The following is an 18,916-nucleotide window of genomic DNA, read 5'->3' as shown; positions in this document are numbered from 1 at the left end:
TTTTGGTTTATACAGTTGTCAGCCAGGCATCTACCAATGAAACAAATTACACTCCAAAAGACCCCGGGCTTCTGAAAAAACAGCCCGGGCTTAAGCCCAGTATGCCACCCCCCCGCTCCGCCAATGTCTCAAAGGCACAAACCACTAGTTTGGACTCTTAGCATCCTTTATATGTTGACTTTCAGGTGTTTCCATCACAGTTAAGGTTTAATTTCTTCATTTAAACACATGTTATTTTTGTGGTGATTAAATCTTCACACTGTGAAACACTCACATGATTCCAAATAGAAGCTAAAACATTTAAATTCATTAATTTTCATACTGTCACATACAGAACATTAATTCATGGTTGAAACACAATTTTACTGATGAAAAAAACCTGATGAAATTAAGACAAATTACAGACAAAAGAAAGACGATAGAGAGAAACACTGAGAATAACACCTTGGTTTTGATGAATTTATGACTTTTCAGATATGATTTTGTCTGATTAATAAATTAGTCCTTATTGATTATGTGGCAACAACACCTTATGTCTGATGAGAGTGAGCATGGTGTGATGATTGTACATCCATCGCTACGTATAACTGCTCAGACAAGAAGCACAGAAAGCTCACAGTTCAGTTATTGAATGATTTGTTTTAATTTTTAGATTAACAGGAAGATGGTTTGAATTCTGATAAAACTGCTCTTTGTGTTTTCTGTAGCTCACGAAAGCATCCAAATACCACCAGCAATAAAAGCGAGGACAGCTGCAGCTCCTGCTGACGCACCGATTATCACTCCAACAGGTACACCTTGCTCATCTGCAGGTGAGAAACAGGTGTGAGGTGTCAGCTGTCAGGTAGGTGATGAGTGAAGAACAGAACAGAATCCATTTCCTCTTCAAACTGCTGTCAGACATTATCTACTGCACTCTGATCACATCACTCAGACCAGCTGCTTTCTACAAAGTCTCATCAACAACATCTTTAGAAACAAACATCAACAACCAGGAAGCAGCTTCACCTCTGATCACACACACACTCAACTCTACTCACTCACCTGGAGGATCAACAACACTCAGGGTGATGCTGCTGATGAGCTTCTCTTGGTTTATTCCTCTCTGAATGACACGACACTCGTACGTTCCAGCGTCATTAATCGTCACGTCCTTCAGAATCAGAGACACGTCTCCATCCTTCATCTGTCTGTCCTGCAGATCCACCCGGTTCTTAAAAGATGGATGCTGGTATGATAGAAGAAGTTGCTGACCGTGGTACTTCAGGACATTTTCGTCTGTTATGTCAGATCTGCTCCATGTTACAGTGTCGATGGGCTTGTTGCTTTGAGCTCGACACAGCAGAGTGACAGTTTGACCAGATTCGGCTGTGATGCTTATCGAGTCTAAAAGAGCAAACAGCACAGAGCAGAGAGGTTAAAGAGTCCAACATACAATTAAAGACTTCACAGTGAGGGGCACGTTTTGCAGCCCGCTGAGCTCTGCTGATCTGGAAATGCAGAAGTAAAGTACAATGTAAAGGTGGCACACTGCGACTACTATTAATTATTATTAATCTCACTGTAGACTAAAATTATGAAGAGACACATGAAGAAATCATACTGCTGTATTTACAGTTTTTATAGGCAAATATTAAATGTACTTTTACATAAGGGGAGAATACAAGGAATAAAAACATTCACTGTTAAAAATCTATATGACTGCATGTTCAACCAGTCACGCAAATGTTAAAGATTCCTGATCAGTTCTAATTCAGCTTTAACTTCATCGGCCCTGAGATAAGAGAGATCACATCAACTACTTATATTCACAGTTCCACTGTGAATACAAAGAGAATTCCACAAGAAATTAATGGTGCATTTAAAGCAAATTCAGTCCCACCTGCAGCAACAAACAGGATGCAGACAGAGAGCAAAGTCCAGCAGAGAGACGCAGATGTCCCAGCACACATTTCTGCTTATCTAGCCCACACACAGATTATTAGAAATGTCCAACGGATGATGGTATTAAAACTTGACTAGATTCAGGTTTTTTCTTTAACCTCAAAGTGTCAGCGTGTGAGAATCAGTGTGTCCATTTACAGCAGCTCATTGCCTTTTTCTCTTGAAGAAGGAGGAGTTGTGGGGCGACAACCATCCCATCAAAGGGTCCAACCCACTGGGCACCTTTACAAAGTCTGGAAATTTCAGTAAATTCAAGAATTTCTCCGGTTTCTTAATAGAAGGGAATAAAATGGTGCCGGGGAGGTTAAAAATGAGAAAATGTTAAGAATTAAATGCTACACATATAATGATTTTGTTGAAATTCCAGCTAGGATATAATATTTCCTATCAATAAATAACTTAATAGGGATTAAAAATGCTGGAAAGGAAAGCCAATTTACAAAGCACAACATCACAAAGGTTACAAAGGTAAATTCTGGATGCCTTCAATGAAAATAATAAAGGTGTTGCACGAAAAAACATAAAAAATAAAAAAACATAAACTTATTCTGGGGGATCAGGTTGGGGGTTTTCAATGATTTTTCATGAAATGGCCCTTTAAATAACACACTACTTCTTTGGTTATTGTCCTGAGTGATTTTCTGCTTCTTTTCATTCTTGTTTCACCACGTTCATGTGATTTTTAGTTCTTTTCCGGATCCTATTAGGTCTCTTTTTCAATATATTTGAATAGATAAATTATATTATATGAATAAATTTGTACCTTTAATCTAAATCCTTTTGGTCCTTTCTTTCATTGATTTGTGTTTGATTTGTGAATAAAAAGTGGAGCAGAGTCCAAGCAGACAGATGCAGGTCAGTCTCTGACCTCCAGTGACTGAGATAAACAGAGATCACTGACCAGCAACTGCTGCTTTAATAAACAACTTCATCCTCAGACAACCTTTCAAAGTTCACATTGGCTTCATGGATCATGAGGATAGTTTGTGTGTTGCAGAAAAACATCACTAACATGTGCATAGAAGTGCACCCACAAAAGAAGTGCATGTGCAAGATGCACTCTGGTTAGTGCTGTTCTTAATGATGTCTGTAATTAATATTAGTGTATACTTTATTAATTCTGTAGAAAATTAGTCCACTGCATGATTTAACCCATTCACTCAGTGAAGCAGTGGGCAGCCACCAAATCAACTAGTGTGTAGAGACGGTAACTTGCTCAGGGGTACCTCAGGGTAGCTGTTCAGTGGATTTGTTACCAAGTCTGAATCACTCTGAATTAAAGGGCTTGTGAGTTCTGCATGCTTGCCCACGTTTCTTGATAAAAGGAGATAAGTTTACTTAGAGATGGGCCATGAGGACAACAACAAAAGAGAAGTCTGAAGTACATAAGCAAAAATAAATTGTATTGCAAAAGCCAAAAATCCATCTTTTAAATAATAGTTCTGTGAACATTTTATGTAAATGTGAGCCATTACTGGATGAAAATGTAATACAGATATGCCAAATTATGTGTCTCACTGTGTGTGTGTGTGTGTGTGTGTGTGTGTCTTTATTCACTTTTTGACATTTGAACATTCATTAATTCTGAAGGCGTTTTCATAGCTGTCAGCTTTTTGAATGAGACCGACTATCATGAGAAAGATCGATGGATCTGTTTGTGCCCCGGTCACCCAGAGGTACATTCCTTATGACAGCAGCGGCTATAAGATATGATAGCAGCTGCTGCCAAGGCTCCTCTGCCTCAGACAAGGAAGAGCCTGCAGACTGAATGCAGTTCATGTCTCCTGTCTCTTCTTCTTCTCTATAAAACAACTCAGTAGTGTGAATTACTGATGCACAATGAATAAATGAGGATGTAAAATATGTTGTGTTTTAGTCTGATGATCTTGAATTTTTAAAATGCATTTTCACAGAGAGACAAATGTGAACTTTGCCACAGTTTAAATGGGACTTGCTTTTCCACATGTATGTAGTGTAACAAGATGGCCTGCCTCCCTGTGTATGCTTTTTTCATGCAAATATAACTCCAGGCCACACCTCTTGTATTCCAAAGCTTACTGAAGGTTTTCCGATCAACTAACAGGATTTCTAAACAATCTTGTTTTTGAAGCTGGAGAGCTGCAGAATTCAGCTGTAAGATGGAGTGTACATGGTGGGGGTGGCCTAAAAGCATCATGTGGAATTTACCTCTGGGTGACAGGGACACAGACAGAACAACAGATCCTTTAGATGACAGTCACTTTAAAAACACTTCCATTACTAACACAACACACACTCACAAAAGGAAACGTCTCTTGCGGAAAAGGAACGAAAAACTTTCTGTGCTTAGCAAAACACCAGAAACAAACAGAAGCTGCATGTGATGAAGAACAAATTTAAACTTGGCTTCATTAAGACATAACAGACTTTATTTAACCCCACACTGGGTCTGCCCTCCTGCTGATGGGACAGGCCTGGACCACCTCGGCTGAGTCCTTCAGATGTGGAGGAGTAGTGGCTCTCCTCTGAGCGTCTCCCCAATGTCTTAAAATGAGCTTTCAGATTTTCATGTGCCTTAATAATATGACTGGGGAAAGGTGGAGCTCTAATACGATTTCACATCAGGTACTGACAGCAGACACTGAAATATATGAATTTGAATATATCTGAACACATCTGGTCTTGCAACCTTTCACATTTCCTTCAGAAATAAAATTGAATTGAAGTTGACATAATGTCTCAACATATCTCATGTAATGTTCTCCCTGCTGAGTGAACTCATCGTCCTCTTTGTGTTTGACTGTCACATTTGGAATCAATAAGAGTGTAACAAACTGAATTTATTTGCCTTTATCTTTTATTTGAAGTTTAAATATGCAAACATAACTTTCTCAACTGACGTAATGAACACTTTTGATGAAAGCACTGTAGCCAGAACACATGTTGTCTCAAACACTGCAAATACCCAAAAATAGGTCAGTCTGCTTTCACAACAGGCACGCCTAGATATTTATGTACAGGAGCATCATTAGCCCGTGTTATTTGAAGACTGACAGATCTTGAAGTGAACTTTATATTTTTCCTCAGAATACAGACAGGGAGAGCTGCTGAAAACAAACACACAGCCGACGTCACGCTGACTAGTGGCAAAGACATCGCCGTTTGGAAATTTAGAACAGTTTTACTTAGCTTTGGGTGAGCAGAAGTGGATGAAATGCCTGCTGGGACATCTGCGTCTCTACTGGATTTTACTCTCTGTCTGCCTCCTTCCTGTTTGCCTCTACAGGTGAGACTGAACTTGTTTTAAATCCAACTGGATTCACAAACTAACACTGATGTTTGGATTGCAACTCATGTTACAAGTTCATGAGTTTTCTGTCTGATGCTTGATTCTGTCTTTGATTCCATGACATGGTCAGAAGCTCCTGCACATAAAGAGTTAAAGATCTGAGCCTCTGCTGCAGAAAGCAGATTCAGTAAAAATTCTGACTTTGTCAATCCTGAGATATGTGTAAATAGGAGGTGTAAGGTGTAAAATAAAACTCTGAGTCTGACTTACATCAAGTTTTCTGTCTGATGCTTCCTGCTGCATTAAAACCAGTCCAGCACACCTGCAGAGATTTAACACACTTCTTCCCTGGCTTCATTTTTCTGATCACAAAACCATATTTTTTATTAACTGTCTGTAAAAACTTAACTTTTGTTAGTAACACTTTATAATACAAACTGTGGATAAGGCACAAGTACCCTGGACTGACGTGCAATTTGCTGTCAACTCTCGGACACACTTTTTCTCCTCTCCCTTATCTTCCCTGCTAGTTCTTATGTCCTTGTCTAGTCTCGTGTCTTTTTTTGTATTACTTTCCCTGGAACACTCTCTCACAGTCTGTGTCTAAAACCTAAAAGAGAATTATGGATTTGATCAACTGGTATCTGAATGCTATTGACACCCTTTAACGAAAGTCTGGGCTCGGGAGAACCCGAGTCCCCTGGAGGGACTTTCCCTGTCGGATACACGATGGACGGGTGGCAGAGGATCGTGTGCCTGGTGGGACTGTCGATCGAGGACGCTCAAGATACCTACCTATTAGGAACCATGATAACAGGGTTCTTGTTGATCGGAGCTGGCTTGGCCCTGGCTTATCAGAGAATTAAGAGAGCGGAACCGGCTGTTCAAACCCCCACAAGGCTGCTCGCTGGGATTGGAACGACAGGTGCAACTTCTCAGAAAGGGCTCACTGAAGGCAGCATGGTTAAGAGCTTGGAGGTGCTTACGACTGCAGTGAATGCTCAGAATAACACCTCTGAGCGTATGTATGTTGGATTACATCAGGAAAGAATCCACTCAGAACAACATCTCTGGGCGGAAGCCGGATTACATCACGGATCAGTTGGCTGCGGTCGTGAAGTCTCAGAATCTGCTATGTGAGCAAAAGAGTGACAAGACCACGGAATCGACGCCTAATAACATCATGGAGAAACTCGCAGCTATTAATGGGAGATTGAGAGACCAGTGTCGGAGTGTTAAAAACAGCTTGAAATTCTCATGAGTTGTTGCAAAAGAAAAATCACCATCATAATGCGGCTACCCCTTCGGCGCCAGCTGTGGACTCAAGGCTGGAGCTGAACAAAAACTCCCTGATAACGACTGTGTTGAGTCTGTTCCTTCCCATTCCCTACAAGGCCACCTGGGTTGGCTGGAAGACTGTTTACTCAGCCTGGCGGGGCGAAGGACACTGTCTCAGCTGAACTATGGACACGCACACACATACATATACTGATACTGATAAGCACTCACTGACGCATCACCCTCCCTATCCAACGCCACCTCCAACGCTTACCTCCCCCATGATGTGGACATCGGGTCAGCTGGAGGCGCAGTCGAAGATTGCAGCGGTCCCAGATCAGATGTACACACTGGAACTCTTTCCCATGTTGTTTGTCTGTGTTTATTGTGTTATGGTGTGTTGATATCTGTGCATTCCTGTATTATCCTTTTGTGTTACACTTTTCAAAGTTTTTTTCCTCGCTACCTGGCCTAACCTGTCTCCCCAATGTGATGTTTGTATTGTATGTACGGTCGGCAAGGTCTGTCATCTCGGTTGTGGGCAAAAGACCTGCAACTGACAAATAAAGGCTATCTCTCTCTTATAGTGTATTAAATTTTGTAGGAGATCTTTAGTCCATGCATGGTGTATGCGAACGCAGCATGAACATTCACCCCTTCTTTAGCTGTTAAATCAGTGGGTGGTTATAAAAAGATAGCTGTGGCCTACTCCTGATCTCTGGCATTTGCCAGCACTGCTATTTGAGTTGCTGTTTTCTTTTCTGCAGCTCTATATTTGCAGTTATTTTTTCTAATAATCTTTGTTCGATGAAATTGACTTGCCACACCTTTTCTTGTTAGCACCATTATTTTGTATTTTAAATCCGTAATGGCGGTACATGTATTCCGTTACTCCCCAACACTGCACACCAGACAATTACAAACAAAAGAATACGAGTTACTCTGCCATAATTATGGGCACTCCCTGATGATTTTATGCAGGTGCGTCACTAGATTTGAAAAGGTTTTTTGAACCACCCCAGATTTCATAACAAACATTAACTTGTTCTTCGCCTGGAGACAATCAGAGAGAGCTGCAGAAAAAAACAAACATCTGATGTCACACTGACGAGCGTTTGGTTTAGTCAGGTCTAAAACACGGTTATTCGGCTCTTCTTGGGAAAAACAAAAACGTTGTAGATTGGAAATTGGGAACAGTTTTATTTAGCTCTGGATTAACTGAAGTGGATGAAATACCTGCTGGGACATGTGCGTCTCTCTGCTAGATTTTACTCTATGTCTTCCTCCTGTTTGCCTCTACAGGTGAGACTGAACAAATAACACTAGGAGCCATGTTTGGATTGCAACTCATGTCACAAGTTTCCCAATTTTTCTGTATGATGCTTCCCGCTACTCCGGTTTCATTTATACTGTTTTATTCAAATCATTGTCTAACTCTGTGACTCTGTAGAGATTGAGGCAGCTTTCATTATAATCAGTCCGTTTGTGATCTGTGACTGACTGCACTGATCACCGCATAATTAATCTTCTTATAAAGGTTTATAAGTTAAGGCATTAAAAATGCTTACAAAACACATGTTGAAATGCAGCTGTGAGATGTGATCAAATAACAAAATTAAAAATTAGACATGTTAAAATCCAAATATAATGAATTATGCAGCAGAATTCCAGTTTAATCACCTGTTAAGTAAAATTAAACTAAACTGGAGCTCCAAGAGCTCTACCTTTTTCCAGACATATTATTATTTGAAAAGACCACAAGTTTAATTTCATTAAAAGGAGTTGGCCTTAGACATACATGAGGCTAAGGGACTGTGTACAAAATGCAACACTGACAAACAAAAATGCAAAATATTAATAAATATTCAGCAAAAATACAACCTGGTGTGATGTCATACCAGCTCTTCAGACCAGTCACTCTACCTGTGTTATCTACCACACTCATGGCTAGCAAACAAATAGACGTCCTCCTTCTGGAGGTCTGTGAGCTGTGTTTTGGTTTCTCTCCGATCAGGTGTGACAGCAATTCAGAGCTTTTAGATTTCCAGCCGATCTCCAGAGGAAAAAACATATGGAAATCCATCTTGTGGAGTTTATAGAGAGAGCAAGATGAAACATGGTGGCAGCGGGGTCTCGAGTGATCCACACTTTGATAAAAACAGATTGAGTGGACGGTATCGACGTGTCCAGGAGGATCAAAAGCGAAAGTTTTCACAATTTGTGACATGAAACTTGGCTTTTGGCATGTGAAGCTTACAGAAGAGTCAAGTCATCTCACGACATTCGCAACACCATTTGGTGTCATGTTTGCGTACCGGCAGGCAAGGAGAGGAGGACCCAAGATGCAGGTTTTGGTGAGACGAGGTAGAACTCAAAGTACCGCTTTATTAGCAAGTTGCCGGTAAACAGTGAACCAAACTAAACTGGGAGAAGTACACACTAATAGGCAGATACACACGGACGGAAAACAGAGTGCAGACTGAAGGTGAGTAGACATCAACGATACGACAGAGGACAAAGGTAACACAGGGCAAATATACACACGGCAGTAATCAAGGGATGAGGCACAGGAGGGGAACACACCTGGGAGGAATCACAGCTGACGAGACAGGGGAATAGCAAACAGAATACACTGACACCAGACACGAACCTCCAAAGTAAAACAGGAAACCAGAAACAACTTACAAGGAGGCAGAAGATGCTGCACTTAATCTAGAACAATAAACAACACTATAGAAACATACCAAAATATAAAGAACTGAAGAAGCTGGGTCAAAGTGACCCAGAACCGTGACAGTACCCCCCCCTCAAGGGCAGGCTCCAGACAGCCCAACAGGAACACAAAAACGCACAAACAAACAAAAAAAAACCAAAAAAAAAAAAAAAAAACCAACCCAACCAGGGCGGGCGGCGGGGGTCCAGGACGGAGGGACAGGGACCAAAAACAAACCAAAAACCCAGAGGTCAAGAAAAACAGACCCACCAAACCGTTCAGGGGGCCGACCCGGAGGCCGACAGCGCAGGAGGCCAAAACAGTTCAGTTCCGGAGGCCGACCATGCGAAAAGCAGCGGTAGCGGGGCAGGCCCAAAGGCGAGCCACGCAGTAGGCAGTGGCGAGGAGACAGTTCAGGGGGCCGACCGTGCGGACGGCAACGGTGGCGGCAAGAAAGCAGTTCAGGGGGCCGACCGTGCGGGCGGCAACGGCGGCGGCGAGAAAGCAGTTCAGGGGGCCGGCCATGCGGAAGGCAGTGGCGACGTTCAGGAGGTCGTCCATAGCGGCGAAGATGCCCAACAAGCGGCCTGGCAGATGACCGACGATGTTGAGACGGCAGTTGGGGACCTGAAGGCTGCGTGGCCCCCGCAGCACCAGGCGAGGCGGAGACTGGACCAGGCGAGGCTGAAGCAGAGGCTGGACCAGACGAAGCTGATGATGCTGAAGCCGGACCGGGCGACGGCGAGGCTGAAGATGCTGAAGCCGGCCAGGGCGACGGCGAGGCTAAAGATGCTGAAGCCGGACCGGGCGACGGCGTGGGTGAAGCCACGGAGGCAGCAGCTGGCGAGGATGAAGACTCTGAAGACACGGAGGCAGCAGCTGGCGAGGATGAAGACACTGAGGCTGCAGCTGGCGACGGCGTGGAAGCCGGAGACGGAGGTGCTGCAGCTGGCGGGGGCGTGGATGAGGCTGCTGCTGCAGGCCTGGATGAGGCTGCTGGTGGAGCAGCCGGCGGCGCGGATGAGGCGGCGGCTGCAGCTGGCGGCGAGGATGAGGCGGCGGCTGCAGCTGGCGGCGAGGATGAGGAGGCGGCTGCAGCTGGCGGCGAGGATGAGGAGGCGGCTGCAGCTGGCGGCGAGGATGAGGGCTCGGAGGCCGCAGGCGAAGCGGGTGAGGCTGAAGCTGTTACTGGACCAGGCAAAGCAGAGGCCGGACCAGGCAAGGCAGGACCGGGCGGCAGCGTGGCAGCTGCGGAAGCCAATGACGCTGATGTTGACGCTGCAGACGTGGATGAGAGTGGTGCTGGTGAGGCTGCAGCTGGCGTGGATGAAGAGGCTGCAGCTGGCGTGGATGAAGAGGCTGCAGCTGGCGTGGATGAAGAGGCTGCAGCTGGCGTGGATGAAGAGGCTGCAGCTGGCGTGGATGAAGAGGCTGCAGCTGGCGAGGATGCCTGAGATGGAGGCGCTGCAGGCGGCGGCAGGAAGCCGGAGACGGAGGCGCTGCAGGCGGCGGCGTGGAAGCCGGGGGTGGTGATGGAGCTGCTGCTGCAGGTGGTGCAGCCGGTGATGGTGCTGCTGCAGCTGCTGGTGCAGCCGGTGATGGAGTTGCTGCAGCTGCTGGTGGTGCAGCCGGTGACGGAGTTGCTGCAGCTGCTGGTGGTGCAGCCAGTGACAGAGCTGCTGCAGCTGCTGGTGGTGCAGCCAGTGACGGAGCTGCTGCAGCTGCTGGTGCGGCCGGTGATGGTGCTGCTGCAGGTGGTGCAGCTGGTGATGGTGCTGCTGCAGCTGCTGGTGCAGCCGGTGATGGAGTTGCTGCAGCTGCTGGTGGTGCAGCCGGTGACGGAGTTGCTGCAGCTGCTGGTGGTGCAGCCAGTGACAGAGCTGCTGCAGCTGCTGGTGGTGCAGCCAGTGACGGAGTTGCTGCAGCTGCTGGTGGTGCAGCCAGTGACAGAGCTGCTGCAGCTGCTGGTGGTGCAGCCAGTGACGGAGCTGCTGCAGCTGCTGGTGCAGCCGGTGATGGTGCTGCTGCAGGTGGTGCAGCTGGTGATGGTGCTGCTGCAGGTGGTGGTGCAGCCGTTGATGGAGTTGCTGCAGCTGCTGGTGGTGCAGCCAGTGACGGAGCTGCTGCAGCTGCTGGTGCAGCCGGTGATGGTGCTGCTGCAGGTGGTGCAGCTGGTGATGGTGCTGCTGCAGGTGCTGGTGCAGCCGGTGATGGAGTTGCTGCAGCTGCTGGTGGTGCAGCCGGTGGTGGTAGCTGGATGGGCTCCTCGGTCCCCCCAGCGAAAGCAGCAGGCTGAAGCGGTTCCTGAGCCCCCTCAGTTGAAGCTGCAGATGACGGTGAAGGCTGGGCGGGCTCCTCGGTCCCCCCAGCGAAAACAGCAGGCGCTACTGATGGCTGGGTGAGGTCAGAGGAAACGGCCTGTTCCAGAGGCTTCTGTTCCGAGTGAGCAGATAAACAACAGTCTTTTGCGGGCCGACTGAGCTCGCCTGGGCTCACAGGAGAAACGGGAGGCAGAGGCGGTTCAGCTATGCTGCCAGCGGAGAGAGGAGCGGGTTGCGCTAGCTCAGTAGTTCCTGGAAACGCAGGCCCAGTCGGCTGCTCAGAAGTCCCAGAATCTGGCTGTGCTACGGAGTGCCGGCGGCGTGACCGATTTTTCCTCCCTGATGAGCGAACAGAGGTGACGGAGGACACTGGTGATAGTGGAGCGATGAAGGCTGGCTCCACCTCTTCTGACCACATTGCTGCCAGGAAGGAGGCCGGTGAATTAGGCACAGAATGGCACGAGGAGGGATTCCGCAGCAGCTGCGTAGAGATTCCCCTCCCTAATGGCGGTCGCTGGGGTGTCGTGGAAAACTCCGTGCTCCGCGGCTGCTGCTGTGGGGGCTTCAGGACGGAATACTGGGAGCGGGCAAAAGCTGCTAGCTCCCGAGCTTGTAGCACCTCCTGGGCTTCATGCAGCTGGTCCATGAAGCCCATAAATCCCGTTAGTGTGCGCAGATCAGGATTCCCCTCCAGGATCGCTTCGATCGCGTTAATCCCGACTGCCATAGTCTTAGTGTCCTTAGTGTGGGAAACCCGTTTGATCAGGCTGTGGATGCGGGAGAGATCACGCTCCCGGGATGAAACCGCTGGGTCCAGAAAATGGTCGTATCGTTCTGTCATGTTTGCGTACCGGCAGGCAAGGAGAGGAGGACCCAAGATGCAGGTTTCGGTGAGACGAGGTAGAACTCAAAGTACCACTTTATTAGCAAGTTGCCGGTAAACAGTGAACCAAACTAAACTGGGAGAAGTACACACTAATAGGCAGATACACACGGACGGAAAACAGAGTGCAGACTGAAGGTGAGTAGACATCAACGATACGACAGAGGACAAAGGTAACACAGGGCAAATATACACGGCAGTAATCAAGGGATGAGGCACAGGAGGGGAACACACCTGGGAGGAATCACAGCTGACGAGACAGGGGAATAGCAAACAGAATACACTGACACCAGACACGAACCTCCAAAGTAAAACAGGAAACCAGAAACAACTTACAAGGAGGCAGAAGATGCTGCACTTAATCTAGAACAATAAACAACACTATAGAAACATACCAAAATATAAAGAACTGAAGAAGCTGGGTCAAGGTGACCCAGAACCGTGACATTTGGTCGCTTTCGTTGGCTGAGAATGCCGATGGGGATCAGCCCAGAACCAGAGGTCTTTCAGCGCAAACTGATGCAAGTGTTAGAGAACCTGCCAGGCACATACATCATTGGTGATGACATCCTGATCACTGGAAAAGGAGAGACAACTGAGTTAGCAGAAATGGATCATGACAGAATTCTGAGATTTTTCCTGGAACGAGGCAGAGAGAGGAACATCAAATTGAATGTGGAAAAACTCAAGCTTAGAAGACAGGAAGTACCATACATCGGACATCTACTCACGGCAGAGGGGCTGAGAGCTGACCCAGAGAAGGTACGGGCCATCACAGAGATGCCAGCACCAACTGACATAAAAGGGGTGCAGAGACTAGTTGGAATGGTGAACTATTTATTTAAGTTCTACAAGCATCTGTCAGAAGACTGTGAGTCTCTCAGAAAACTGACACACAGAGACAGCCTACGGGAGTGGACAGATGTGCAGGAAGATGCATTTAAAAGACTGAAAGAAAAACTAACACAAGTCCAAGTTTTGAAATATTAGAGCCCTGAAGAAGAGCTGACACTGCAGTGTGATGCCAGCGAGACGGGACTCGGAGCAGCTCTGACTCACCATGGAAAACCAGTGGCATTTGCAAGTCGTGCACTGATGCTCGCTGAAAAAGGTTATGCACAAATTGAAAAGGAATGTTTAGCTATTGTGTTTGGGATGGAGAAATTCCACCAATATACATATGGTCGTCTTGTGAGAGTGCAATCAGACCACAAGCCACTCGAGAACATTATTAAAAACATTAACGCCATGGATAAAAACATCAAGTTCACCAGGGAAGACACAAAGGATAACTGTTTGCCTTTCCTGGACTGCGCTGTGCACATTGAAGAGAATGGCAACCTAACACTGAAGTTTACTGGAAGCCCACACACACGGACCAGTACCTCCTCTTTGACTCCCATCACCCTCTGGAACACAAATTTGGGGTAATCAGGACCCTACACCACCAGGCAGAATATGTTCCCTCTAAGCCTGAAGGGAAAAAGAAGGCACACACACATGTAAAAGAAGCACTTAAAACATGCGGTTATCCTAATTGGGTGTTTATAAAGTCAGCAAAGAGGCACAGAAAAGAAGATCAGACACCAGCGAGGGAGGATAAGAAAGACAGATGCAACAACATTGTCATCCCCTATGTAGCCGGTGTATCAGAGAAACTCAGGAGAGTTTTCTCCAAGCACGACATCCCAGTGTACTTCAGACCCAGCAACACACTCAGACACAAACTGGTTCACCCGAAAGACAAAACTCCAAAACACAAACTTAACAACGTGGTGTATGCTGTACAGTGCAGCGAGGAATGCCCAGACCTCTACATTGGAGAGACCAAACAGCCACTTCACAAGCGCATGGCACAACATAGAAGAGCCACCTCCACAGGACAAGACTCAGCAGTCCATCTGCATCTAAAGGATAAAGGTCACTCTTTCGAGGATGCCAACGTTCACATTTTGGACAGAGAGGACAGATGGTTTGAAAGAGGAGTGAAAGAAGCCATTTACGTCCACTGTGAGCGACCATCTTTGAACAGAGGCGGTGGTTTACGACACCAACTGTCTGCCATCTGTAATCCAGTTTTGAGATCCCTCCCCAGACGCCTTAACGCCCACTCACATCCTGGGCCATCTGACCTCAGGAAATGACATGATAGGGTGGGGCCAGGTTTCACAATGAGCTCACCCAAAACCCGGGCTGATTGTGACCGGGGGGGGGGGGCGGAAGGGGCTTGAGCACCCGCCCCTTTCCTGATGGGTGCCCAAAGTGCCCTTTTGTTGAGGCAAATTTTTATTTATTTATTTATTTTTTTAAATGTGTGTGTGCGTGTGGAGTCCTGTCTGTGCCCCTCTACAATAATATTTAACTATTAATCACATTTTTGCTAAATAAAAGGATCTGGCTTGCATCAGTCACATGATCACCATTAACCAATGATCGCCCTTGACGGCAGAACGCGCTGGTTACGAGCCGGGAACGAGCTCACAAAGTGCACGCGCATTTTTTGCGGTCCGGAAAGAAGAAGTCCAGACACTTTTCTTTCCAAGCTCCTTAGATTATTAAAAAGCCACTTTTACATGCACCTAAGAGACTGCAAAGGATGTTATTAAGGCTGCAAAAATATGACATAACTATAACATATGTTCCAGGCCGCGACATGCTACTCGCTGATACGCTGAGTAGGGCCTACCTGCTAGACAGCATCAAAAGCCAGACGGAGCTGGAGACGGAATGTGTCAACATGGTGGATTATGTACCTGTTTCAACAGAAAGCATGGACAGAATATGAGCAGGGACAAGAACCGACTACACACTACAAACACTGATAAAAACAGTACAAAAGGGGTGCCCGGCCTGTAAGAAAGATGTACCTGTTGAAATAACCCAGTTCCAATCTTTGCAGGATGAACTGAGCACACAGGATGGATTGGTCTTCAAGGGAGAGAGAGTGGTGATTCCAGAAGCACTCCAGGCAGATATAACACAGCGAATTCACTCAACACACATCGGAACAGAGGGGTGCCTCAGGCTAGAGACTGCGTCTACTGGCACGGTATGAACGACCACATCAAAAACTACATGGCTACATGTGGCATATGTCGGTCTGTGGATGCGAAACAACAGAAAGAGACACTAAAACCGCATGAACCGACCACCAGACCATGGACCAAAGTTGGGACAGATTTATTCAACTTTGAGGGTAGGGACCAGGGTTTTAATAGTTTTGCAATTTTCATTAGTTTTTATTTTTATTTCGTTTTGACTTCAGATTTTCAATTTTATATTAGTTTTAATTAGTTTTTACCAATTGTTTGATAGTTTAGTTTAGTTTTCATTTTTTTGAAAATCCTTAGTTTCAGTTTAGTTTTGATTAGTTTCAGTTATAGTTTTAGTTGCGTTTGCAATAATTAAGTGTAACAAAATCCCAGTTTCATCATATCAGTCATGCTCTTCTGCTTATCCTTGGGTATGTTGCTATTCCAGCTACCATACCCTGCACCCTGGACAGGTCGCCTGTCTGTCGCAGGGCTAACACGCAGAGACAGACAACTCACATTCCCACCTATGGGTTCTTTAAATAAATAAATAAAGGCAGATGAACAACCGTTGATACCAGGCAACTATAAAATGTATATCTTGGCCCCAATGAGACTGTTAACTCTTGCAGCACCGGGTGTTAAGGCAATTGACTCACACAGTTATGTAGATATCCCAGTCCTGTTGTCTCGGGATGCATCACGCTGCCTTGCCTGGGGTTAGCTTCTGTTTCTGGGGATGAGGGTTGGGCGTGCTCCCTTACCTTCTCCAGGTAAGCTAGGTTAGCCTTCTTGTGTGAGCTTTTCAAGTGCACTTTAAGGTTTGTGGGATTTCTTTCCCTTTAGAAATGTCCCTCATAATTTGTCTCGTTCCACTACAAGACACTTGCTTTATCCAAAACACAGTCATATTCAAAGTAATCCCAAATTGGACTCTGACGCTTTCTCCCGACTTTTGTTGACATGATGCTACGCGTGGACGGAGCGGCAACACAGACGACCCGACTGAGGTACTTGCCACCTGCTGGCATAATAAGGCACAGCAAGAACATAACCTGGAAAATACACTTCATTCTCACCCTAGACTAACGTATGACACATACACATAAACGAAAACTAAACACATTTTCTCTATAAATTCAGTTAATTTTAGTTAGTTTTGTGAACGGTCATTTCAGTTTTAGTTAGTTTTCCTTTTATTGCAAAGTCTCGTTTTTATTTTTATTTCCGTTAATGAAACTGTTTTTTATTCGTTATTTCGTTAGTTTTCGTTAACGATAATAACCTTGGTAGGGACTACCTAATAACTGTTGATTATTACTCCAACTTTTGGGAGATAGATTATCTACCTGATACCAAGTCGAGTACTGTGATTAGGAAACTAAAGGCTCATTTTGCACCTCAGGGAATACCAAATATGGTTTTTTCTGACAACGGGCCCCAGTACAGCTTGACAGAGTTTGCTAACTTCAGCCGGAAATGTGAATTTCAACACCATACCGCATTTCCTGGCTATCCGCAGAGCAACGGCAAAGCAGAGTCTGCTGTTAAAACTGCCAAACGACTCATGAAAAAGGCAAAATTGGCTGGACAGCAGGGGCGATTTTAGCCCATTTTTGGGGGTGCTTCAGCACCCCCAAAATGAATCAAAGCACCCCCAAAGATTTCTTACTTTTTTTGGACAATATTTGCTGTCTGTGTGACACACTGCTAAAAATATAAAAACCATACAGTACTTGGTTGAAACATAACATTTTAACAACAAAAGTATAGATAACACCCCCCCTCCCAAAATGGTTTGTTCCAGCTCGGCTCTCCCTTACTCTGGCTCTAGCTCTGTTGCTGCCAGAGCGGCAGCAGACGCAGCGGAGCGGAGGTGTAAGTGCCTGGCTTAAAACAGGACATATTAGCTGCATTTAACCTTCAGTTACTCTTTATATAGTTAGGTAGCAGTCAGACCATGTTTCTTTTTAGCTGAAAAACATTACACCAGGTAACCTGCAGTGTTGAAAACATGTTTTCCGACAATGTTTGCTACCCTACAATCCGTCCTACTCTGTAGTAAAATCAGCGACATTTGACCGTCCTGTTGCTCCCATTGAAATGTATACAGCCTATTTAAAATCTAAAACTAAAAATTGTCCGTAGCCTACTGTTGTTACCACTGTCCTGTTTGAAATGGATACTAACTAGCTAACTGACTGGATGCCCATTAACCTTAAAACTACGGTTGTGTGTGTGTGTGTGTGTGTGTGTGTGTGTATGTGTTTGTGTACAGAGAGACAGCCAGGTTCATAAGGGATATAAGGAAGTTTTTTCAAAAAAAGGAGCAACATTCAGGTAAAAGTGTAAGAACAAATGATCCATCAATAAAGGATAATGTTGGATCAGTGTTTCAATATTTATATCTTTTATTAGATGTTCATGTGGTTTGGTTATTTGCCTTTTGGTTGAAAGTACACTGAGAGAGGACTTTTTGTTAGTGATCTTAATAGTATTTTTTCATATTAATGTAATTTTTCATCTAATTGAATCCAATCTATTTGTGTATGATTGTCAGTCCAAAGAGGGAGAGAGGAAAGAGGGAACGTCAGGAGAAAGTACATGGTCAGGAAGAAGCAAGTAAGAAAACAGACAGGGAACAAAACAGAAACTATTAAACTGACAAAGAGAAAAAACCTGATTTTACTCACACAATCAGGAAGTTGTGTTCTCCCTATATTAAAGCTGCTATACAGAAGCTGCAAAACAAACTGGGTTGAAACATTTTTGACCCTCTTTAACAACATTCCAACATTATCATTGATTGGGGAGATTAAAATTAATGATCTATTTTTATGTGGTTCAGCCACAACTCTACTAAAACCTCAGCCAGTAATAGGTGGGCCAACTTTTGGACCGTCCAGTTGTCTGTATGACTGCTGCAGTACAGTATCAGAAAGTGCCAAACAGCCCTGGTGGAGTGAGGAGCTGTAAAGAGAAGCAGAGTGCTCTGTTTATATTCTAAAAATGTTTTAAGCTGGCTTGTTTCAAAGATTCTGTACTGCAGCTTTAAATGTTTTCCAAAAGCACACATACACTTATCAGTGTTTCTCAAACTTTTTACAGTGTGTACCACCTGAGAAAATGTCAAGCTCTCCCAAGTACCACTATGAAAGCATGAAACTCATAAATCTTACAACACAAAATTAGTATTATTAAATTAGTAAAATTAGTATCTGCAGTAAAGATTTTTATTTGTAATAATTTATTCTGTTTTGGGAGTGTTTTTTATGTATCTGTATTATATTATACACACACATTAAAAGTGAATCTCTGTCCAAATGCACTCAGTTTACTTCTTACTCACTATGAGCATCATTCATCATTCTCCCCCAGTAATTAAGGTTAGGATATGTATTTTTTTTTATCCCAATCCATTCTTCTTTTGCAGCATTTAAATAACCTTGATCAGATTTGATGGTTTTGTTACAGACT

At 45.0% G+C, this 18,916-nt stretch overlaps 1 protein-coding gene across 1 annotated transcript; it reads right to left on the bottom strand.

Moving 5' to 3' along the window:
* Positions 1 to 260: 260 nt before the first annotated feature.
* Positions 261 to 2,107, bottom strand: LOC109199148 (programmed cell death 1 ligand 1-like). The gene is made up of 3 exons (XM_019354475.2): positions 1,883 to 2,107; positions 1,045 to 1,386; positions 261 to 806 (listed from the first exon to the last, which is right to left on the bottom strand). Exons 1-3 carry the CDS (start codon positions 1,950 to 1,952, stop codon positions 709 to 711), a joined length of 510 nt encoding a protein of 169 aa, XP_019210020.1. The 5' UTR covers positions 1,953 to 2,107; the 3' UTR covers positions 261 to 708.
* Positions 2,108 to 18,916: the final 16,809 nt, after the last annotated feature.

Source organism: Oreochromis niloticus, linkage group LG3 (assembly GCF_001858045.2).
Source record: "Oreochromis niloticus isolate F11D_XX linkage group LG3, O_niloticus_UMD_NMBU, whole genome shotgun sequence".
Classification (NCBI taxonomy): domain Eukaryota; kingdom Metazoa; phylum Chordata; class Actinopteri; order Cichliformes; family Cichlidae; genus Oreochromis; species Oreochromis niloticus.
This window is presented reverse-complemented; position numbering and strand designations above follow the sequence as displayed.